The following is a 24628-nucleotide window of genomic DNA, read 5'->3' on the forward strand; positions in this document are numbered from 1 at the left end:
TACCCACCTCACTAGGTTTTCATTGTCGCCCGGGCTCTTGCAGGTGGTGCACTCGGTCCGTGTGTCATCGGCTTTGGGCTTTTTCTGCAGAGTCGAATGCCTCTGTCTGCGCTCCCGCGGTGATGGTTCCTATGGAAACGCAAGCTATTAGAGGCAACCGCCGTGTGTGTTTGAATGAAGCTGGTGAGTGGAGAGGGCTGAGATTGCTGTGTAAACATACACAAGCTGTCTTCATAACGCTCTTTAAATATTAGAGGTAGATGGGGGAGATAGACAGTCTTAAAGGAGTGCGGGGTGAGGAAGGGAAAGCTCACCTCGATCTTATCCTCCTCGTAAATGGACGTTCTCTTCCTCTTCTGGCCTCTGGTTCTCTGGTCAAAGGGAAAATGATTTTTGGTCATAAAAGGGCACACTGAACTTTTTCGAAAGAACAACATAACAGTTCAAGTGTTAGATTACTGTATTTAAAATTATTGAAGACTATTAAAATGAACCAAGGAATTAAATTATTAAGATTTGCATTAAGAATTCTCTCTGAATGGGGTATTTAAAATAATCAATTCAAAAGAAATTTAACTTAAAATATCACTGAGAATCAAGCCACACACAGGAGGAATACTAGGAATACACACACTGAAGTATACAAGGTAAAAAAAATCATGCCATGCCACTTGTTATTTTACCTGATTACACGACGTCAACTCAGACTGTTCACGTTCAGAAAAGACCAATCAACTTCAAGCTCAAAAATAGTTTCCTACTACATTGACTGTATATGGGCTATGTTAGAGTAGTGGAAAAAAGCTTATACAATGTAGAATTTATAAGACGATTTAGAATTTAAATTAGCAGGTCAGAAACATTGCAAGTAAGTTTTGATGTAATAGTCAAGTTATTTTCTAAAAGAATAACAATGTTACTGGAGTAACTGTGCAGTGCGTCAAAAATAGAAATAAGAAGTCCATCCGTTAAAAGTGCAATTATGCGACACACTTAGCATAGAGCATAGACGGCTTCGCTAATTATAATGAGAACCATTTCGTTTTTTGAAGCCACAATGTGTTGCCTAATAGAGTGGTGCAGGTATGACGTAAATTTGTAGGCCAAAAAACGGAAACAAGTTAGCATTTTAGCACTTTCGTTTCCATCGTCCTGAAGTCAATGGGTTTTTGGTTAAATGGCTGAAATAAAGTCTGTGGTCAACACAGATCAAGATACTTTCACGTTTTATTCTATGACATAAAATACATCAGTATTACTCCACTAAATGGGACTACAGAGGATGTCGGGGACATTAAACGTCATCACGCCGAACATGTAAGCCCAGTCCACATTTACAGCCTTGTGCTTATAATTGTGCTTTCTGGGAAAATGTTTTTTAGATAAAAACTGAAAGTGTTGTTGGAAGTGGTGACGTTGAAGTCGTGGGACCGTGGTTTAGTTAGTTTATAGCCTACCTTTAGCTTTTTACTTTTAGCGACTGCATTAAGGCTTCAAAATTAATAAAAGTTGTGTTTATGTGTGTAAATTATCTTGATGGAAAAAATGTGTAAGATTCATAAACTTTTGTAGATGCCAGAAATTGTTTTTTGTGATAATCCAAAAGCCTATGGAAAAATCCATTGTTTTTTGTCGAGGGAACCAGTGTGATGCTGACTGTCGGTTGGCCTACAAATCATACCTGCACCACTCCATAAATAATTAAAATGCAAACAAATGAATAAATGAGGCTGTGCAGTTAATCGAAATAAACCTGAAATAGCAATACATCTTATCAAACTGCGATGAAAGAAGTATATATTATTCAAAATATATTATATTAAAGACTCCCTGTGGTGAAAATCAAGATTTTAATGTTGTTTTATAAGTCTATGTGGTGCTTTTAATATGTTTTAAGACAAAACTATGTGCAAATTCATCAGTCAACACCATTGCTGAGTATTTCCTACTTAAAAACTGCATCGTACCAAAGACATTCTCACAAACGCAGTTTGAAACTGTCCCTAAGTCCTACCATCACAAATATGTAACCAATTCAGTCAAGGCTAGTGGTGGGGCTTTTTCATTCTTCCTAGGGATGCTAATTTTAGAAGGCGACTGTCTGACTCTGAGATGGTGAAAAGGAACATGGTTTGTAACATTTGCAACACATTATTAGCTGTTTGATAATGTAGTCAAGCCAAGGGCTAATCATATCAATTACCGATATGTGTCGACTTTAATTCAAAATCTGAAATGATTTTATTTAGCCAAGAAAGCGCGCAAAGACAGTTCCCTTTACAATCACTAAAAAGCTGTCATCATCTCAGTTCGCGATCTCACAAAGTTCCATTATAATCAAGTCATCTTCATTTATATAGCGCTTTTAACAATGTAGATTGTTCCAAAGCGGCTTTACAGTGATAATAGGTAATTAAAGTTGTCTACACTACACAACAAATCTCTTATAATCTCTGCGTTCAAGAGATCAATAAACATGTCTGTGATTGGCTACATTGCTCACCACTACAAAAACATGTTGAAAATAGAAGCATTTCACATACAAAAATAAACAAGGGTGTAAGAGTTACATTCAAGCTATTTTAAGGCATGAAGAAATTACTTTCATAGGAAAAAAGCTTTTAAATATGTCAATGTGGTTATCAAAGATGAGTTTTAAGGGATAAAATCATTTACTGCAATGGGATTTTGAACAGGCAGCACAACAGACGGTTTTCTTCATTGTTTTGTTAATTGTACGAATCCGGACACGCTACTAATTTCATGGGTCCCACTTTATATTAAGTGGCGTTAAGTACTATGTACTTACATTGAAAAATAAGTACAATGTACTTTTTGTGTTCATGTTGTATTGTAAAACACTTTTGCTGCTATTGATGTGTGATACAGGTAAAGTTAGGGACAGGTGTGGTGTATTGGGTAAGTTTAAGGTGTAAGGGAAGGGTCAACTGTGTAATTACAAATGCAATTACATAAAGTAATTACAGCTGCAATTACATGCAGGAAATTTTAAAATGTAAGTACAATGTAAAAACATGTAGTTACACAATAAGTACATTGTATCAAATTACTAATTTCAATGTAAGTACATAGTACTTAACGCCACTTAATATAAAGTGGGACCGTCTCATGTACTGTTTTTTGCTACTATATACCAGGGAGGAGGAATATTTGGATGCAGGTAGCAAAACAGAAACATAAGCTGAAATAAGCTTTCCTTAACTTTGCACTTCAGGGCTTCATTACCAAAAAAAAAAAAAAAAAAAAAAGAGTAAAAAGTATTAAAGTGAAATGAGATTTGAAAAGCCGCTCAGTTGGATTGTAATGTGTTGTTCAAGCCATGTGGCAGTAAGCTGAACAGAACAAAGTTTAACGCTCTCCATGAGTAAACAGCTCACGCAGAGCAGCTGGTGACTCGCGGCTCACTGTAGCTTCTACAGATGTCAAACAGTGGTGCTCCTCTCTAATCCAAATCTCTCATTCAGTCCGACTCCCCCTTGTGTGACAGAGAGATTCAATCCCTTTGTTTAGAGCCCAGACCACAGCCCTAACCGATGCCCCTCTCTATCCAGATATAAGGCCATCCCACAATTGGGTCAACCATTGCTGTTTAAATTGGATTTTTGTGTGTGCCATGAACCAAGATGGAGTATCCAAAGTCATTCTCCACAGTGCGCTCTTCTGTTCGCCTAGAGACACTTTTTGCACTCAGGTTTTTCTTGTCTACCATCGTTGGATCAACTCTTCATCTCCATCAGAGGCTGATAAACATGAGAAAAACAACAGCAGCACTGCACGAATCAAATCAAACATCTCCACCTTAATGCGAACGGGCGTACGAGTGTGCCAAGCTGGGGCTTTTTAAAAAGGGAAGAAAAAACGACAACATATTTAAACAGATTGTGAAAACAATTCCATCTGTCGCCTTTGGCTTGCCACCACACAGCAGATGGAACACTTATCATTATAAATGCTAACTGCTTCCACACTGCCAATTGGCACTTAAATGCCTCTGCCATTTCTCCCTCGATGGTGGCACCAAACAAAGGCACTCATTTATTTCATTATTCCTTCATTACGGCAGACTCGATTAAGGTAATCTATAAAAGGCTAGATCAGTGGTCCTCTGCGCCGAGAGCCTCTACGTAACGCTAAATTATTGTAGACATGGTGACGGGCAGACGTAAACAAAAATCTACACTTTGAAGAGTCAAGATGACTCTGTGAAAAAAGGAATTACTTTCTAATTAAACACCTCACAATGATGCATCTTTAAAAAAAAACATAGAATCAATTTCCACAAGATTGGAAAAACTACTGGTGCATACAAAGGCACCGTAACAAAGAGTAGCCTACTGCGGTAATTCAAAGAAGACTAATGGCTTACAATCCAGGACAAACAAGTTAACTAATAATCAAAAACGTGTTTGATCAGAAAAACATTGTTTGCTACAAAGCTCACAAAACTCTAGGACTATTTGGTCGCAAAAAATAATGGATAAAATTATCAAATAAAAAATAAAATAAATAAATAATTGCACTAGATTTAATTGCAGTGGTGCCTGTCCCATAAAACTCAATGCTTCTTGTTGTGGGTGGTTGCCAGGGCATTGCAATGTGGTTTCTAGGGTGTTCTGGATGGTTGCTAAGTGGTTACTTAATAGGCCAAGTCTAAAGAGCTCAATTCTAAGGCTCTATGATATTCTGGTCTCTACTGTAGGTATCGCACAAACACTCCATTAAAGTAAGTCAAAACCTCATTGGTTCTTGTGGAAGCTCAAACATGCTGCATAACAAGAGAATGAACCTCATTGGTACTCACACTTCAAGCAAACGTGTATGAGCTTCCGTTTACCACAACTAATGCGTGAGTCGATGAATGTCCTCTACTTTTATACGTGAATAAAAGCCTAAATTCAATCTGTTCATCATATAAATTGATCGTGTCTCTTTAGAAAATGTAGATTAAAAGTGACCCTTGATTTATCAAACTCCACTAATTATAGCAACATTTCCAATTCCCTCAGTCTATCAAATAATGCAAAAGTCAAATAAAGACTCACAACAAAATCTGTGTGCACCAGTCATGAGAGCCATTTCAGTTGTGCAGGAGGGCCGGTATTCAATTGCCCTGGAGAAGTGCGGCATATTAGCGAAGCCGACCACCACTGACTCCTGAACGGAAGGAATGGCGGGGGGGTTGATTAGCTAGCCGTGATAAATCAGAACACAGCTTTACAAAGGCTTGCCACAACCACACCGGCTGGTTAAGGGCATTAAAAATGCAAAGCAGGACTCCTTTCAGCTGCTGCCACACTCTGGAGTGCAAGTGAAGATAAATTCTGCAATGAAGCATCTTTCTCTGGTGGAGTTTAGCCGGAGCTACAGAAGAGAGAGAAAAATAAAAGCCTTTTAATCCAGCTGCTCTCCACTGAAGCCTTCGCCTCACTTCTGGGCACGCGTCTCAGAGACTAAAGGGAAAACGCATTAACCCTGCCTGGCATACGCAAGCACACACTCACACACGTGAATACAGCAAACAAAAACAACGTCCGGAAGTCATTCCTTTTACCTTCATGTGAGCTACTTTGACAGCCATCAGCCAAGCCGAGCGGCTGCAGTGCTGCAGAAGCCATCTAAAATTGCGCTTTACTTTCTAATTCGATTTAAAAGCTGCCAGGTAGAGGTTTATTGACTAATCTTTAAAACAAAAGGTTGAAAAAGACAAAATGAAGGAGGGCTGGAGAGCTTGTTGTTTCTCCGATGGATATCTTTTGTCATCCTTAAGGGAGCCGGGCTGCCGGAGCACTATCGCAGGATCAGAGAATGCTGGACAGTGATAAGTGGAAGCCATGGAGAGCCTGAAAGACAAGCCCTATCTCAAGTCTGAGAAAGCACACACACACACCTACCCTCACACTTCAAAGCAATGCTCAGCTTCTACAGCTAGAAGTAGTGTGTGCACAAGCCTGATCATTCAATAGACAATAAAATAATCGCTCCGTTCCAAAACATAGTGAGCTGCCTACAAAGGCAGCATTTTAAGGAATCATAGGCAAGCTACACATTTGGCAAAAAAAAGTCCATTGTTTATTGTCAATAGTGTAGTGTTGTGTGAGGCACAGCTCACACTGAAATCCCTTTCAAACCAAACAGCTTTCTGTTATTCAAATCGGCGAATCCAGAAGACCAACTTGAACTCATTACGAAATCTGGGTGGGTAAATGTTTCACTCTCACGCTACATTCCTAGTCGCATTCTTATTGAAATGACTAGATTTCGACAAACAACTGTAAATGTGACCACATCTTAAAGGGTTAAAGGGTTAGTTCTAGAAAATTCTGTCATCAATTACTCACTCTCATGTCGTTCCAAACCCTTAAGACTTTCGTTCACCTCCAAACATGAATTAAGATATTTTAAATGAAATATTTTAAATGAAATAGATTAAATGAGAGATTTCTGTGAATAGAGAAGTCTATTCACCCAAAACTTTGATGGTTCAAAATATTCGTAAAGAAATTGTGAAATAAATCCATATGAATCGAGTGGTTTAATACAAATTTTCTGAAGAGACATTATCCCTTTATATGATGAGCAGATGTAATTTAGGCTTTTATTCACATATAAACAGGTCAGCGAACATACACAGATAGCTCAAATATGGTAAATGGAAGCTCGACTGTACTTGCTTGATGCACAACATGGAAGAATAACAATCTATAGCCGCTTTCCGACCAAGTAGTTACAGGAACTTAGTTCTAGGAACTGTCCACTTCTAAACAGTTCTATGAACTACTCTCCCCCAAACTCGGTTTTGCTGTTTGCGTTCGCACTGGCCAAGTGGCCATAGGAACTGTTAGGAGGAGTAAGGGAGTGACGCAAGCACGGTGACTTTTATTTTGACGGCGCGACGGACCTTTATTTTGGCGGCGCTGAGAACGCCAGAGCAAACAATGCTCGCATTCTCTGTGTTTATTAGATAGCGATCTGTCTAACAGTACTGTTTAATATGTTATTAGATAGAACTGTTATAGAAAGTAGACAGTATATGAAAAAAAAGGTTATTAGCCTATACCGTGTGGTTGATGTCCAGTGTTGCTAGCTGGGCAGATAAACATAATCATGTTTGGCTTGGTCCCCTCAAAGTTGCGTTGGATTTTCTCTTCAGCATAAAGGTTTAGAGACCCATCTATCACTGTTTTCCATGTTTGTATAGTTAGTTTATGGAGTAAATATACAGGCTATAATCTGTGTGTTTACATTTTAGCTGTTTTAAAAATGGCGGGTGCTGGTGTTCCGTGTGCGTTCGGTCAATCAGCGTACACTAACGTCACGGGTAGTTCCTATAGTGCTGGTTTAGACCTGACTCTGAAGTAGGACCTAAATTAGTTCCTCCAAATGGAGTTCCTAGAACTAAAATCGTTCCTAGTTCCTGCGGTGCGAACACGCCGACATCCGGGTACTTTAGCCAATAGTTCTAGGAACTGTGAAAAGGTTCCTCCGGTCGGAAAGCGGCTATTGGTTCTTGACAGTCAAGCATGCAAGCTTGAGCTCCAGGACCATATTGCGTTTTCTCTCATTCATAGTAATACGTTTGAACAGTCTTGGTATGTATATAGTCTTCGATATTGTGCTGTTAGCTTAGCAACATGCTATTATCAAACTGTACTAGAATCAAATTTAAGTCAAGCCATAGCACTATTTGTGTCAGAGTGTTCCAAATCAGTCACTTCCGAGGTTAGGATGCTATCTTTGAAGGCTGCTGCCTTTGTAGGGAGTAGGCAGCAAGGCAGCTCATCAAGTATTAGTGACAATTCGAAATGCTAATGTTCAAATAAAACTGAAATGCTAAGGAGCAGTCCCAAAGGGTTTTTTACTGATGGCTTAATTATGCCTCTATCAGTTTCAAGGTGATTTTATAAAACAATTCAATATGATATAGTAATCAACAAGGCTAGCAGTGACTTACACCAATAACCTCTGTGAAAGCTCAAGAGACTAAAGAACAGGTCAATTATCTGTTTTACATGAGGAGCAAAGAATCAATTCCAAGTCAATGAATGACTCTTCCACCTAAAACAACAGCTAGAGTTAAACCGCCAATCAGGAAGAGCTAGATGGAAAAGCTTAAAATGATCTAGTAAACAGTAGTAGTAGTCCCTTGAGCCAAGTAATTCCCATTTTACACCAACATTTTCTAATGGATTTGTGAGTCTCTCTCAGAACTGGGCCATGTTTTCATTTTAGAGACATTAGCCGCTTTCCGACCAAAGTAGTTACAGGAACTTAGTTATAGGAACTGTCCACTTCTAAACAGTTCTATGAACTACTCTCCCCCAAACTCGGTTTTGCTGTTTGTGTTCGCACTGGCCAAGTGGCCATAGGAACTGGTAGGAGGGGTAAGGGAGTGACGCAAGCACGGTGACTTTTAATTTGACGGCGCGACAGACCTTTATTTTGGCGGCGCTGAGAACGCCAGAGCAAACAATGCTCGCATTCTCTGTGTTTATTAGATAGCGATCTGTCTAACAGTACTGTTTAATATGTTATTAGATAGAACTGTTATAGAAAGTAGACATTATATTAAAAAAAGGTTATTAGCCTATGCCGTGTGGTTGATGTCCTGTGTTGCTAGCTGAGCAGAAATACATAATCATGTTTGGCTTGGTCCCCTCAAAGTTGCGTTGGATTTTCTCTTCAGCATAAAGGTTTAGAGACCCATCTATAACTGTTTTCCATGTTTGTATAGTTAGTTTCTGGTGTAAATATATAGGCTATAATCTGTGTGTTTACATTATAGCTGTTTGAAAAATGACGGGTGCTGGTGTTCCGCGTGCGTTCGGTCAATCAGCGTACACTAACGTCACGGGTAGTTCCTATAGTGCTGGTTTAGACCCTACTCTGAAGTAGGACCTAAATTAGTTCCTCCAAATGGAGTTCCTAGAACTAAAATCGTTCCTAGTTCCTGCGGTGCGAACACGCCGACATCCGGGTACTTTAGCCAATAGTTCTAGGAACTGTGAAAAGGTTCCTCCGGTCGGAAAGCGGCTATTGAAGACGTAACTAATATTGTGAAGCATTAGTAGTCTGTGGTTAGAGAATCAACTTTTTCTTTAGTAGTGGAAATAGTGGAAATCTGCAAAACCCATCCAGATTTGGCACCACAATTTCAATATCAGTGATATGATGATGCTCATGATATGCTCAAACTCACAGTCCCTCTCACTTGAAGCTTCTTGGGCTCTGGGCTCATTTCTTGAGGGATAAATTTGATTGGTCCCTTGATCTGCCTCCTGGACCTTTTGGTTCCATCCGGCAGCGTCTCCATGGCGATGTCAGCCTCATCACTGCTGGCCTGGTCGCACTCAGAGCACTGCCTGAAAAAGGATGAGCGAGAGACAGAACGAGAGAGAGAGAGAGAGAGAGAGAGAGAGAGAGAGAGAGAGAGAGAGAGAGAGAGAGAGAGAGAGAGAGAGAGAGAGAGAGAGAGAGAGAGAGAGAGAGAGAGTCAGGTATTCTTTTGCTTTCATTTGACCTTATTGATTTCTCAGTATGGAGAAATCTTTGAGATGAGAGAGTGGCTTTCAAGGTCCTTGCCCATGTTTTTCCATTGGAAGCAGACGTGTCATATTCATTCTAACAAAAGGGATGTTAAGTATCCCGCACAAACAATATATAAAATTGAAGGAATAGTCCAATTCTTTAGTGCGGGAAAAGCTTTTTGATTATACAGTATTACTGTCTCAGGGGCAGGCAGTTGCCAGTAATTAGGTACGACTTGGCCCCCTACACAATTTTATCTTTCGAATGCTTTCTAATTTCCACCCAGCAGACCGGAACGACATCACGCTTTCTTATTCATGGATTAAATGAATTACTCGAATCAGCAGCGAAAGCATTGGGCTCAGCTTGACAAATAAACAAAACACAGAAACGCTCACGCACGCAACTGTGGAGCTCCACATAAATTTTGAAAGTGACAGTTAGGATAACCTTATGAAAGTAAACATGGAGGGACTTTATGAAACACTACAAGTAGAAAAACACTCTTAGAATTTGAAACTGCATTTTTATTTTGCTACAGACATTAAAAAAAAAAAATAGGGCTGTCAACTTAACATGTTAATTTAGTGATTAATTATAACAAAAATGTAAAAAAAATCCTCTGCAATTAATCTTGCTCTCAGACCCATTTATTAATGTATCATGTAATTTGATTAGAATTTTTAATCAATTGACAGCCCAAGATAAAAAAGAAGAAGTGAACTGTCAAAGTTTTACAGTTTATTTGTTTCCTTCAGAGCAGAGAATCCCAAGCGTAAACTCCTTTGACCTTAAATATTTACTTGAAGTTGCCTATGATTTTAAATCAATATTTCAATAATTGACTTTAATTTCTAATGTTGGCTAATGGTCACAGGTAAATAATTAAATATTTTCTAAATATCTTTTTAGTAAGTATTTTAATTTGATTGTTTTATTTTTTCTTATTTTAAAGTTTTAACAGTTTTATAATTATTAGCCATTATTAATTTTTTAGAAACCCTGCTCTGGAGTTATAAGAGATGTAAGCACTTCTAGAAGAAATGTAATCACATTTCAATTCCCTCTCCCAGTCCTGTTCTCACCAGTAGCTGTTTTTGGTCTTCTTCGGCATGCGTGTGAGAGGTGGGTCCAGACAGCCCAGATGGTAATGCAGCTTACAGGTGTCACATAGCAGTAAAAGATGCTGGTCTTGGTTTTTCTTACAGATCCCACAGCTGCACATGCAGAACATGAAACTGTTTCTTATTTACAGCACTCAGCCACATTAAAGCATTTACTTTTTAAGCCAAGATATCTTTTCACACTTTTTCTCTCTTTCAGTGCATAATATTTTATGATCTCTAGGTCAACGTTTAAAAATGATATTACAATAGCACTGCCCAGGTGTCATAAATGACCTGTTGGCACCCTTTATTGGCTGCAAGCTGACCTGTAGAGCATAGCTGGGAGGTTTGACGACTTCCCTGGTGATCCACCCTCTTTCTTGCTTGGCTTTCTCTCTTTGGGAGCTTTCAGAACTGCAGGAGAGTTCAATTTCTGCAAATAAAGCAGAACAATGAAATTCATCCACATTTCAATGACACACTAAATTATTCATTGATAATATTAAACTAGACCATCATAACTTGAGAAAGTTATTTTCTAAAGATGTGTTAAGTGTTTGCCAGGGTAGTGCCATAAAGTAGCAAAAGTGTTCTGGGTGGTTGCTTACACTATTAAGTACATTTGAAAATTAAATGCAATTAAATATTTTAGAGTGAAACATTGGTTCTCAAAATTGTTTTTGATGATTTTGAAGAGACTTTTCTTTGGTACATAGCCTCTATTAAACTAAAGTGTTCATTAGTCTAAACAAAAACAATTCATTCAATAAACAATGGGTTTTTGATAATGAAAGCTGGCCGGAGCATTTGGGAATTATTTTTGCATTTGTTTGATGCTGTTCTTGGCATAGAAATCAATCAATTTAAGTCTGTTTTTCTCTCGTTTACTCTATATGTAACCTTCCTAATACTTAAGCTTCCATGTATCACAAAAAGCACTGCTACTTCTCTAATAGTAGGAAACATAATCATTATATTTTTATTTTTATTTTATGTATTTTTGGCCAAATAAGTTCAATTGACATTCCTGTCAGTACATTGAAAACTATTTTAATTTTGTGTTTATTTTTAAATGGAAATGAAAGAAAGCATAAGCTAGATCTTACAGACACCTGAAGAGTGACTATGACTACTTTCATTCTGCAAAGCAAATAAGCAACACTAGGGTGAGACATTTTATGTAGAGATATGAACAAGACAAAAAATATAATGTAATTAAGAGTTTCTCTTGAAAGTTACTTCTAAAGATGCAGGGAAGAGGTGTGGATGGGGTTTGGAGAGAGAACAGTGGCCAGGAAAGAAAGACAAAAAAATAAGTTTTTCTATACATCTGTGTTGCATCTTTTCTGTCCAGGTTAATTAGAAAAATTATCTAGTAGGAACCGGTCGCACAGCAACACAGAGCAGCTTCTCTCTAGAGGCTTTCTAATCTGAGCGTGCTCAGTTCAGTGTGCCCATGGTGACGGTCCCTCTCCACTGCACCGCCGGGATTATAACAGGCCGGAGAGCTGAGCGAGGAGATACCAGGTTTCACATCCTGCAAACTCTGGATTACTGTGGCCAGTCCCTCACTCCACATCCCACATTTCAGTGGGAATATTATTTGGAGAAGAAAGGTGTTTGACTAAGGACAAAACAAAACAAAAACCAAAAAAAAAGAAAGAAAAAAGCCTCACAGAACAGCCCGAACAGGCGGTTGGCCATCTGCTGAGGGAGCCAGACAGACTTTGCAGTCTTGCTGAGATTGTGGAGAATCCCAATGGTACCCTGAGAGGGGTCATATAACTCACACAATTTGCTTGGGGAGTCCACAATGACGTTTTAACACATGGTGTCCACATCGAATATTTCATTTAACAAAAAACAAGCTATTTCTAAACATGACTAAAACAGCAATTAGAGAACAGCATCTAAATAGCTTAGTGAGTAACGTTTTCCTTGTCTGTAAATTGTTACCGAATTCACATTTGAGTTCACAACAGAATTTTCATCATTCTCTGAAAAAGTTCAGATATCTGAATGAAATATTTGAAGTCCCGATAAAGCAACACAACAAAATGTCAATGTCATAATATTATTCATAGAGTAGTGCATTTTTGTTGATGTGCTAGTTTAGATATGGATATAGTAAATAACAGCTTAATCTTCACATCATATCAAGAACCAGATCAGTTTGAATTGTGTATGAATCATCCAGCCTGATTTGTGATTCAGATTTTTGTTAGATTCATTATCATTGTTGAAGCATGCATTAACTGAAGGACACAAATACTAAAATTTTAAAATTGAAGTCCACTGCTAAAATTGTAATTTTTTGAAAAAGTTTAGATATCTGAATGGAATATTTGACTTCTGAACAAGAAAAGAGTCACAAAAAAAATTACTACAATATTTTGGATTGATAAAATTATTTTAAATTATTATTTTTTTGTTTTGTTAATGTGCTTGTTTTTTTTGTGTGCCATCAACTTTTAAATAAGAACATCCAAAAGTGAAAGAACTTGTTCGCAAATAACAGCTTGTTTACATGTCAAGAACCAGATCAGTTTGATTTGTGTATGAATCATTCAGTCTTATTTGTTCGATTTGATATTGTTGAAGCATGCGTTAAGATGTAACTAAAGGACAAGTTGTATAAAATCGTTGCAAATAATTTCGCACACCAATGAATCGTTTCACATTTCCAGGGTTCTTCAAAGCGTAGTCGTCATAGATGGGTAAATTTCTATAGTGGTGAATAAAAACTACAATATTTTAGTTTTGCCTATATTGATTATGCTGTCAGTTGATTCAAGAAAAAGATGTAAAATTTGCAGTAACTCCTTCAGCAATTGTATTAGAAAGCACCGTTAACTAGTTTTCTGTAATTTAAAGGGATAGTTCACCCAAACCACGTCACTACCACTTTGACGCTTTAAAAAGTTCATAAAGAGACGCCTGTCTCCTACCTCCTCGCTCCATTATTGCAGAATGTACCTGCCGAGAGGACTGAAGAGATCCAGAATCGAGTGGAGTGAAAAGCAACGATCGCTTTATATGATGAACAGATTTAATTTAGGCTTTTATTGACATATAAATATTGATCAGTGAACATAAACAGAAGCTCAACCGAACCTGCTTGACGTGCAAGAACAAACCTCTTGTAAAAGCTCAAATGTGCTGCGTAACACGAGAATTAACTTCATTGGTTTCTGTGGAAGCTCAAATGTCGTGGCCAACACACGAGAATGAACCTCATTGGTTCTCGCACATCAAGCCAACATGCTTGAGCTTCCGTTTACCACAACTGAGTTGATGAATGTTTATATGTGAATAAAAACCTAAATTCAATCTGTTCACCATATAAATTGATTGTCTCTCTTCAGAAAAATTGGACTAAACTGCTCAATTCATATGGATTACTTTTACAATCTCTTTATGAACTTTTTGAAGCGTCAAAGTGGTAGTTGCGTAGCTGTCAACGGAGGGACAGAGAGCTCTCAGATTTCATCAAAAAGATCTTCATTTGTGTTCTGAACATGAACAGAAGTCATACGGGTTTGGAACGACATGAGGGAGAGTATGTAATGACAGAATTTTCTTTTCAGGGTGAACTAACCCCTCAAGGTATTATAATACAAAGTTTTTTTGTTTTTTTTTCATGTCCAAAGCAGAATGTCAATTTCCAAATAAAATGAACAGAATATTTCAGATTCAACGTAAATTTATAAAAGGTCATATTGTTTACGGGAACAAATTCATACTTGGTGCGAATAGACCTCAAGTTTGCGAAGGTGATAAGCTACCGAAGACACATTCATGCCCCCTTTCAAAGTGTACCAGTGAGAGTTCTCCCTCACCCATGGTGGCACGAGAGATGAGACGCTCTCCTGAGAACATCAATAATTTGAGGGTTATGTGCAGACACCAATGACTGATAGGGAACGAAAATGTAGTAGATAGATGACACAAAGGAGCGGGGCGCCTTGACTGATGTTGCTACTTAAGCGGCGTGCGTTTTCTAATTATGTGATTTATGACCATCATTGCAGATTCACTGGCTCACTCTTTTCCAGACCACTCGGCTCTCCTCGCCTCCTTCTACCTCCTTGCTCCATTATTGCAGCATTTATCTGCCGAGAGGACATTTTAAGAGATCCTTTTAATTAACCATCTTACACACTCTCTAAGCTGGGTAACCAGTTATTCAACGCAAATTAAGTTTTAAACAAGTGCGCATGGGTGCATGCAAATGGACGCCTTTTAAATGTTTTGTCGTTGTATCAGAAGCGAGATAACGACGTGAGCTGCAGTTCTGATTGTTGCGGTTTTAGGTTAATCGAGGGGAAGAGTGGACTTTCATATTCATTCTGGGGAGGCAATCTCATCAAATTCATTCTTCCTGGGTGTATCATAGTGATTAAAATGGTGACAAAACACAGAGGAATGGCGATACCTCCTTATTGACAACCTTTCACTCTGTGTGTGGCCCTGTAGCCTAGTCTACGCTAATTCTCCACATACACACTGCATGAAATTGGGCAACGTTTAGCTCCAACGAAGAGGCTGAACTTTTCCGACAAACTTTACAAACATTTCAAAACCCAGAATCCTTACAATTCCTTTCACGGTTGCTGTTGCCAGTGACATTTTTGTTTCAGGGCATATCCTGCTAAATGGCATTCTAAGTACAGACTGTTATTTAGACAAAAAGAGAGATCTACGGAACATTTCAGACCTTCACATTTTCGCACTCATTAAGTGACCGTCACCCATGGCGACGCACCTTGGTGATGTGGTTGCCATAGTGAGCAGGGGACTTTTAGCTACAGAGTCAGGGCTGAGTGCATGGCCAATGACAGGTCAATCAGTTAGCGCAAATGAAAGAATTTCGCAAACAGGAGGCCCATTACAGCGAAGAGAATTACCTCAACGCTGTCTACCCAGTGGGGTGCTGCCTACAATCTAGATTTCTTTCAATCACAGCTCATTACCCAGGTGCAAAAAATCAAGGGAGAAGATTTCTGTTCTCTTTACACTCTTTTCACTGTGAAGTCAAAGACGAGTTCTGCCAACAATACACTCCAACTGCTAGATCCACGTGTTGCGTCTGAACACCCAAAGTGTCTGCATTGAAGACCAAAACTGAGAAAAATGTCCATGAGCCAAAGAGATATTGACTCAATGTACTTCACATTTTATTAACTGGAGGTTAATAAGCTGTAATGCACAATATAGATTTAAAAAAAAAGAGTGAGATTCACAATGCAGATTTAAAATTTATGGCCATTGATGTCCGTTTATGGAAACTAAGCTGCAATAAAAGTTATGCTTTGTGTGCACTATGCCAGTAGTTCAAGTGAAAGCATTAGCCAGGTTGTTTCAGGATAGCTGTTAAAGGGTTAGTTCACCCAAAAATGAAAATTATCCCATAATTTACTCACCCTCAAGCCATCCTAGGTGTATATGACTTTCTTCTTTCAGTCAAACACAATCTGAGTTATATAAAAAAAAAATCCTGGCTCTTCCAAGCTTTATAATGGGAGTTGGTATCCTAAATTAAAGGCCAAAAATGCTCATCCATCCATCATAAAAGTAATCCATACGGCTCCAGGGGGTTAATAAAGGCCTTCTAAAGCGAAGTGATGCATTTTTGTAAGAAAAATATCCATATTTATAACTTTATAAACTATAATCACTAGCTTCCGGTAACAGCCGTATGAAAGTCGAGTTCCGGCGGAAGAATGACCTCTGACCTGACGTATGATGTAGGATATAGGAGTAGCGTAATCTTAGGAGAGAGTAGACGCCTCTCGCGGTTCAAACAAATAGAGCTGGGCAACAAACTCAAGCTCCTCTTCTCTTATATCGAAATCCTACAACATTTCTCTTTAAAAATATCTTGTTTAATTCATGACCAGTGTTATGATTTGCTCTATCTATCTCTGCGCTTCCGCGTTCGTTCGTCAACACATTATGAGTCGGGTCAGAGGTCATTCTTCCGCCGGAACTAGACTCACGTAAGCCAGTGATTTATTTTTAAAGTTTATAAAGTTATAAATCTTTTTCTTACAAAAATGCATTGCTTCAGAAGGTCTTTATTAACCATAAAAGTAATCCATAAAGCTCCAGGTGATGGATGGATGTGCTTTTGTGGCTTCAAACTCTCAGGCGCTACTCACTCCCATTATAAAGCTTGGAAGAACCAGGATATTTTTTAATATAACTCCGATTGTGTTTGGCTGAAAGAAGAAAGTCATATACACCTAGGATGGCTCGAGGTTGGGTAAATTATGGGATAATTTTCATTTTTGGGTGAACTAACCCTTTAAGGGAAAGAAATGTTCATTAAGACCTTTAAAACCAATTTTGTAACAAAGATATAAATACTACATTATTATTTTTAGGTGTCAACTTTTATGAATTTGAGACCATAAAGGTAAAAAAATACAAAGCTTATATTTGTTAGTCTTTTGATGATACTCAATGTTCATCAATGTGGAAAATGTTTAAGGAAAACAAAAAAAAAATACTTTGAATGTTGTAAGACACCTTGAATAACATTAAAATGGTATTTGGAAAAGAAAAAGGCTATGAAAGTGTAAAATATGGGCCCTTTAAAGCATCCCAGCCTGATAGCACTTGAAGCACGCAGTTTGTATCAGGGCGGGATGTAAGCTCACTGGAGCTGTGATAGATGAGGCGTACAGCTGGATCAAGGATGGGATGGGGCGGAGAGAGATGGAATGAAGATGGACAGGGGAGAGAAAGAATGAGGCGTTTGAAGGTAAGCCGTACCTGTCCAAGGATCCCCCCCATCATGCTCCATATGGCTTGGCCCTCGGTCCTCAGCTGGCCATTGACATTCTGCAGGTCCTCCAGAGACTCGCACAGCTGTGGCAGATAAAACCGCGGCAAGGCGGGAGATAAGATAAGACAAGGACAAGTTGGCCAGCTCTGTCTGTTAGCGCACATGCACGGACTAACGTGTACAAATCCAAAGGCGTACACAAACCTGTGAACATCTGAATGACTAATACACAAACACGTTTTTAGTGCGTTACAAAAAAAAAAACAGGTTGATTTCAGGCAAGCAACAAACGCTACCCATCAAAACACCCTCACAGAAAAAAAATACCATTTTCTACTTTTAACAGATTCAGAGCCCAGCACACCATGAAATATTCCATTACACTTCCTGCGTCTACATTTCTCTTTCTCGCACACACACGCACCGCTGTGGCATTTCGCCGTGTAGGGGCCACTCTCAGCTCCAGACAGTAGATAAGCGTCAGGCAGGCGTTTGATAAAGACGATGATGAGAGGAAACAGTGGAGAGGTGAAGTTATTATGGGTATGTGAAACGAAACTAAAGAGAGCCACCCTTATCTCCGCTTTCTGTGAAGATGAGTCTCCACGTGGGGAAGCTTGAGCTAACATTTAAAACCGTCTCCTCTCCAACACACACTCCAGATTAATACTGATGGCACAGCGGGGTCCAAAACATAATAATGCAGCTATTTATATAGTTACATATCATTAATTGAATTTTTTTTTTTTTACAAAAAATCAATTAATTAAAAAGAGCTGTTTTTCCACCGCCGAGCCAAACCAAACCATTCTCATAACTTAACGGTTCCGTTCTGTGCCGATCCGGCCCAGCCAGTAACATTTTTTAATGTGGGGCTGATAACGGAGCTCTTTGGGATGTACTACAAATGCGTCAGTCGTTGCCTTAGGAACACGATAGTTTACAGACGGTATGAGATGTAAATAGCTGCCGTGTATTTCTTTTAATTTATTATTAAAGGACAAGTTCGGTATTTTACACTTAAAGCCCTGTTTACAGATCGTTTCTGATGAAATAGAACGGTTAAGATTAAAATTTGGACACATGCTGCTGTCCCGAGAATTTTAGGTTTTTTTCGCTTCTGCCCCCCACCTACAGAATGGCGTTTTTTGGAAGGATTGTTCCAGTGCCCATAGGCTGCCATTCTGTAGGTGGGGGGGAGACGCGAAAGAAACCTAAAATTCTCGGGACAGCAGCATGTGTCCAAATTTTAATCTTAACCGTTCTATTTCATCAGAAACGATCTGTAAACGGGGCTTTAAAGGAGAACTCCGGTCAATTTTAACATTGAGCTCATTTTTTTGTACATTTGGAGTGCTGTCAATACAGAGAACAACGACAAAAATCGGTGTTGCCTACACCGAGTTATTCTATTTTTAAAATTTGCACCCTGTTGACTTCAATAGGGCAAGTAGTAAGCCTGCTTTTTAGCCTCTTAACATCCTTTAAGTGTCATTACAAGTGCACAGAAAATGTGAGTGATTCTTTCCGAGTGAACACGGGTGGATTTGACTGCAGTAGATGTTAGAGATATTAATAAAAACGAAGTTAATTCAGCCAGCGCTCATGCCTTTGTTTACATCCTGTTTTCGGTGGAACGCCATAGTAATCAATTGTCGAGTTCACGCGCGTGATCATTGGTAACTAAACCTATGCGCGTGAACTCGACAATCGATTACTATGGCGTTCCACCGAAAACAGGATGTAAACAAAGGCATGAGCGCTGGCTGAATTAACTTCGTTTTTATTAATATCTCTAACATCTACTGCAGTCAAATCCACCCGTGTTCACTCGGAAAGAATCACTCACATTTTCTGTGCACTTGTAATGACACTTAAAGGATGTTAAGAGGCTAAAAAGCAGGCTTACTACTTGCCCTATTGAAGTCAACAGGGTGCAAATTTTAAAAATAGAATAACTCGGTGTAGGCAACACCGATTTTTGTCGTTGTTCTCTGTATTGACAGCACTCCAAATGTACAAAAAAATGAGCTCAATGTTAAAATTGACCGGAGTTCTCCTTTAAGTGTAAAATACCAAACTTGTCATTTAACTTGTGTTTACATCCATCAAATAGCATGCTTGGCCAGCTACAGAGAAACTAGTAGGCAGGCAACAAACAAGTGACCAATCGTAAGTCGCGATGTCACTACACGCACTCTACCAGCACAGTTCAGCGCGGTTACACTGTGCTGAGTATTCTGGACCGAGAGCGGTTTGTAACCGTGTTGGTCCGAACCAAGCTCAAATGGAAATATAATTGGAACCGTTCCATGTTCTTAGAACCACTTTGGACGATGGTGGAAAAGCAGCTAAAGTTTAAGCCTATATAGAGTGGCCCCTACATGTCTTTGGGCACCATTTCACTCTAAAATAAACATTCTGTCATCATATTTTTTTTCTGTCAAACTTATTTTAAAGAACACTGGGGACCAAACATTTTTAAAAACATATGGTGTTCCACAGAATAAAGAAATGCATCCATTTCCAATTCCAAGAAAGAAAGAAAAAAGATTATGCAAAAAAAACACATGGTTATGTATTTTTTGCGAATATACTGCACAAATAATAATAATATATATTTAGATATACCATTACTTTTATATAAAAACTCTTCACCTTCACCTACAAGTAATCACCTACATACAGTGATAATAAACACCATACGCTAACACTAATATTCTCTTGTTGGTGACGCAAACGTTAAGCAGTTTGCAATAATACAATGTCAAAAATATCAAACCCAACAATCAAACTAAAAGCAAAAAAACTATGTAACATACTATATAATTCAGGATTATTAGACACAATTTTAAGATGACTCAGACCACTGCTTTAGACAACTTTTGTGAATAAGCAGTCAGCTTTCCACAGATGTTGATTTCCTCAGGATCTCTCTCCAAGGCCGGCATCGTGCTAATGCATGTTGAGTGGCATAATTAACAACACACACTCCATTAATACCGCTTAATACATGTGGCACAGAAAGACTAGACGCCACATTAACTCCAACTTCTCGCTTTCATTCTACTCCTCATTGGGACAAATGAGAAAACACCATCTACCCAAATCTGCTTCAAGAGATCATGTTTAGAAGGATTGAGGGTCGGTGGCAAATAAATAAATCAGCACAGAACGTTAGCTGCTGTTATACCATACCAGGGGTTTTAAATCAAATTCACGAGTTTTTATTTTGTTTGGATTTTGTTTCATTTTAATTTAATTGTTCATAAAAATATTTTTATTTTGATTATTTGTTTGGATTTTGGAAAAAGAGTAGTTGGCTGTTTTGCAGTCTTTTTTTCCTCATTGTTTTATTTATTTATTAATTTATTTATTGCTTACCAACCAGTGTTATTAACCAAAAACTATTAAAATGGCTCGTTCATTTTTTTTTATTTTTGTTTCAAAATTTTTATATTAGTTAACAAAAATGTTATTCACTACCAGTTTTTGTCATCAAATTTTCTGTTAACAAACATGACCTTGTGTTATACAGGATCTTAGCAGGATCTGCTTTTTTATTTCTCTCTGCAGTTGGTCTGGAACAAAGTAGCTTAAAAGGAGATTTCACAGTTGCATAGTAAATTGAAAGACTGAAGCATAATTGGCATTATTTAGTGGCTGTTCAGGAGTTACGCTCTTGGGATAATATTCCAGCGGTGCGTCATTATTTCCTGGTGTGCTTGCCTCTTCTTAAGCACCAATAGCCCAAACAAGACAAGCGCTAATGTACAAAACAGATGCTAGCGAGAGCCTGGAGTGTCAACAATAGGCAGACCTTATCATACTCCATGTGCAGCTTCTCCTGCTCACTCTCCAGCTTGTCTTTGAGGTTCTTCTGCTCCACGATGTTGTCCTGGATCTGAATCATCCTCATGTTCCGCTCTGAATACCAAAAGACAAACAAATCGATACTGAGATTGCTATCAGAGTACAGGAAAAACTATATCAAAAGGAGATTGAGGGAGAAAGCGTGAAAAAAGAGGGAGAGAAAGTGCACTTATAGAGGATAGGCCTCCTGCTGGAACCTAATGGAGTGTGTGCCCAAGGTTACTCCACACATCTGCTCTTAACATCACTCATTTGGAGGGCAAGTGCCTAGCTACAAGGCTACAGAGCGGGATGCATGTCTTGCGCTCACTGTCTGATACCGCCTACGGTTCTGCAGACAGATTCAAGTGTGTTAGGGACAGTAAGCTACATGCTACAAATGCATCAATGCTTGTTCCATCCATTAAAAGGAAAAAAGCACATTGAGAAATGCTGTTTCTCGAAAAATAGGTCATAGGCCTGATTAGTTATTTCTACTTAAAGTTCCCCTGTGGTGAAAATCAAGCTTTTAATGTTGTCTATGTGTAATTTTAATGTTGTAATGTCTATGTGGTGTTTTTAATATGATTTAAGAAAAACCATGTGCAAAGTCAACAACATTGCTGAGTATTTTCTCCTTAAAACTGCAGTGAACCAAAGACAGAATCCAAAACGCGTTTTGAAATTGCTGGTGTTTCTGACGTCACTAACTACCCTGTAACCAATCAGTTCAACGTGTGATCGTCAACGAGTGGATCTCTGAGCTGGTGTGAGTGAGTGGAAGCAGGGCTAATTTGCATATTCATAGAACCGTGTATACTAAATGAAGCAAGGGTGTAGAGTTAGATTCAAGCTATTTTAAGGCATGACGAATTAGAAGGAGGAAAAAACTTGAAAAAATGTCATTTTGATGATCAAACATGAGTTTTAAGGGATGAAATTATTGACTACAGGAGGACTTTTAATAATTTGAATTAGCAAATGAGAAACCAAAACCACTAACCTAGGTAGTAGTTAACAAAGTCTGCCGTGAGGGCAGGCTGCTTATGTTTACGCCGTCCATCTACACTTGCGCTGGTATCAGATGTGTCCACGGGGAAGATGTCTGTGCTGATACCCATGAGCTCGGCTTTACGCATCAGCTTACGAATGGCTGATGCACTAGAGGTGAGCGGTCGGGGAAGCTTCTCTCGGGGGACCCACGCCTGCGGTCGAGTGTTTCGAGACAGCTCTGCTTTCGCTCTGTACTGCTGGAGCCGAGTGGTTATTCGAGCCTAGAGGTCAGGAAATCATGGACATTTAAAAATAAATTATGATTGATCATTCACAAGACTGCCTCACGTGTGGAAGAATGTGTCCAGATGGTAAATCTGACCTGAGCGGTAAATCTGACCTGAGCTTCAGGTGTGAGTTGCTTCTCTCTTTCCTGCAAAGACACTTTGCAATAGGACTGCAGGGCCAGGTAGTTCTTCCTTTTCCATTTCCTGTCAAAGCGGTCTGCGTGCTGCTTGCAGTATGCAAAGAAGGGATCTGCAATGTCCTGTGGGTGAAAATGGATCATGACTAGTGTAGATACAGACCCAAGAGAGCTTAAATCTTGAACCACAGCTTGATAAAACAAGAAAAAGAAAAGTCAGTGATGAATGAATACTTCTCATTAATAATTCTGAAAACAAAAACACATGTAGCAGCCATGTTTGTGTGTTGATAAGATTATGACACGTCTGATACGCTTGCTAGATTCTGATTGGATGATGTGTATACACAGCCACTGTAAAACAAGACGACGTTGCATTTTGGGGCTGTGTACACCTGGTCACTTCATGCATTTTTTACTGACCGGATAGTTATCTGATTTGATAAAACTGTTCCATTTACACTCGGCCAGGAAAAAGTGTCTCCGCAAAAGTAATATAAATCAGATCCTCAAGTCCACAAGTCTGACGAAAGCAACAGATATGCACTGTATTTTATTTATCAGCTAATTTTAAGATCAAAGACCGCAATAGGAGAGAGAGCAGCATCACCAATGGTACAATAATTTAGTTTCACTCCTTTTAATGAAGATGACTGAGTGTTAAGCTTCAGGATCCGATAAAGAATTTCAGTTTAATTTGCATGTCGGCTTGCTGAAGAGATACTCGGCAACTCATATGCAACGGGCCATATGTGTGGTGGTGAATGCGATGCGTGTTCCGGTAGCCTATAACACGTTCTCACACGTTACATTTTTTTTACAATTTTGGGAGGAATAAAATTTGCATATGTGATTTCAACAAACAGATGCATTAACACTTGTCCAGTTTCGTTTGGAACGCATTTCAAACCTCCTCCTAAAGTGGTTTGAGTGATCGGATTTAAATCGTAAGGCATTTACACCTGGTCTTTTCATAAAAGCATGAAGTGACCAGGTGTTTGGCCCTTTATTGTGTGAAAGTTTTGTGTGGTAAGCCTGGCGTATAATATAATCCGTGTAATGTCACATTAATGCATTTTCATACTGTATGATGCATACCGTACAGTTAAAATGTTTTGAGTTTTGATTGTATTGTTATAAATTTTTATAGCAAGGATACATTAAATGAATCAAAAGTGAAAGTAAAAAATGTATAACGTTATAAAATAAGATAAGATTTCTATTTCAAATCAATGCTGTTCTATTGAATTTTCTATTCATAAAATAATCCTGAAAAAATGCATAACGGTCTGCACAATTATATTAAGTAGAGCCAAAAAATCTGCATATTAGAATGACTTATGAAGGATCATGTGACACTGAAGACTAGAGTAATGGCTGCTGAAAATCCAGTTGCCATCACAGGAATAAATTACATTTAAAAAAAAAAAAAAAAAAGTTATTTTACATTTTAATAATATCTCACATTACTGTTTTTGCAGCCTTGGTGAGCATAATCTTAGAAAACATGGAAAATATCTCTACAAACTTTTGAATGGTAGCGGACGTTGCGATTAAATTAAATAATCATTAATGAGGTACTTGTTCATCATATTTTCTTGTTACTTAATAACAATTGATACTTTGCACGTGACGTCAGTTGTACTGGCTGGCGGGCAAGAACGTCATTCTTTAGCAACGAAAACCAGTAAACTAATCAAGGATCTTGCCAGGACGTTGCCAGTTTTAATATACAAAAGTTGGTGTTTTGAGGTGTACACGACATGCCAGATAGTTGTTGTGCGATTGGATGCACTAACCGCGTTTGTTGCCCGCCAGATATCACGTGACTGCAAAGTATCAATACTTTTAGTCTGGGAGGGACGATGAACTTAGCTTATTCACTCTAACCTGGTTGATGTAAAATAATATGATATT

The 24628-nt window shown here is 38.6% G+C and overlaps 1 protein-coding gene across 3 annotated transcripts in view; it reads right to left on the bottom strand.

The window, feature by feature from the left end:
* Positions 1–24628, bottom strand: part of phf14 (PHD finger protein 14) — an 82010-nt gene that overhangs the window by 34564 nt on the left and 22818 nt on the right. For 2 of the 3 annotated variants that reach the window (XM_079879472.1, XM_079879474.1), the window contains exons 8-16: positions 22670–22834; positions 22298–22568; positions 21263–21369; positions 17430–17525; positions 10979–11085; positions 10632–10763; positions 9218–9380; positions 315–371; positions 8–129 (exon numbers count right to left, since the gene is read on the bottom strand). In XM_079879472.1, coding sequence (XP_079735598.1) covers positions 8–129; positions 315–371; positions 9218–9380; positions 10632–10763; positions 10979–11085; positions 17430–17525; positions 21263–21369; positions 22298–22568; positions 22670–22834 — 1220 coding nt within the window. The remainder of the gene's footprint in view (positions 1–7; positions 130–314; positions 372–9217; positions 9381–10631; positions 10764–10978; positions 11086–17429; positions 17526–21262; positions 21370–22297; positions 22569–22669; positions 22835–24628) is intronic. The other variant, XM_079879473.1, reaches the window with a different exon arrangement.

This window comes from Squalius cephalus, assembly GCF_949319135.1.
Source record: "Squalius cephalus genome assembly, chromosome: 8".
Taxonomy (NCBI): Eukaryota; Metazoa; Chordata; class Actinopteri; order Cypriniformes; family Leuciscidae; genus Squalius; species Squalius cephalus.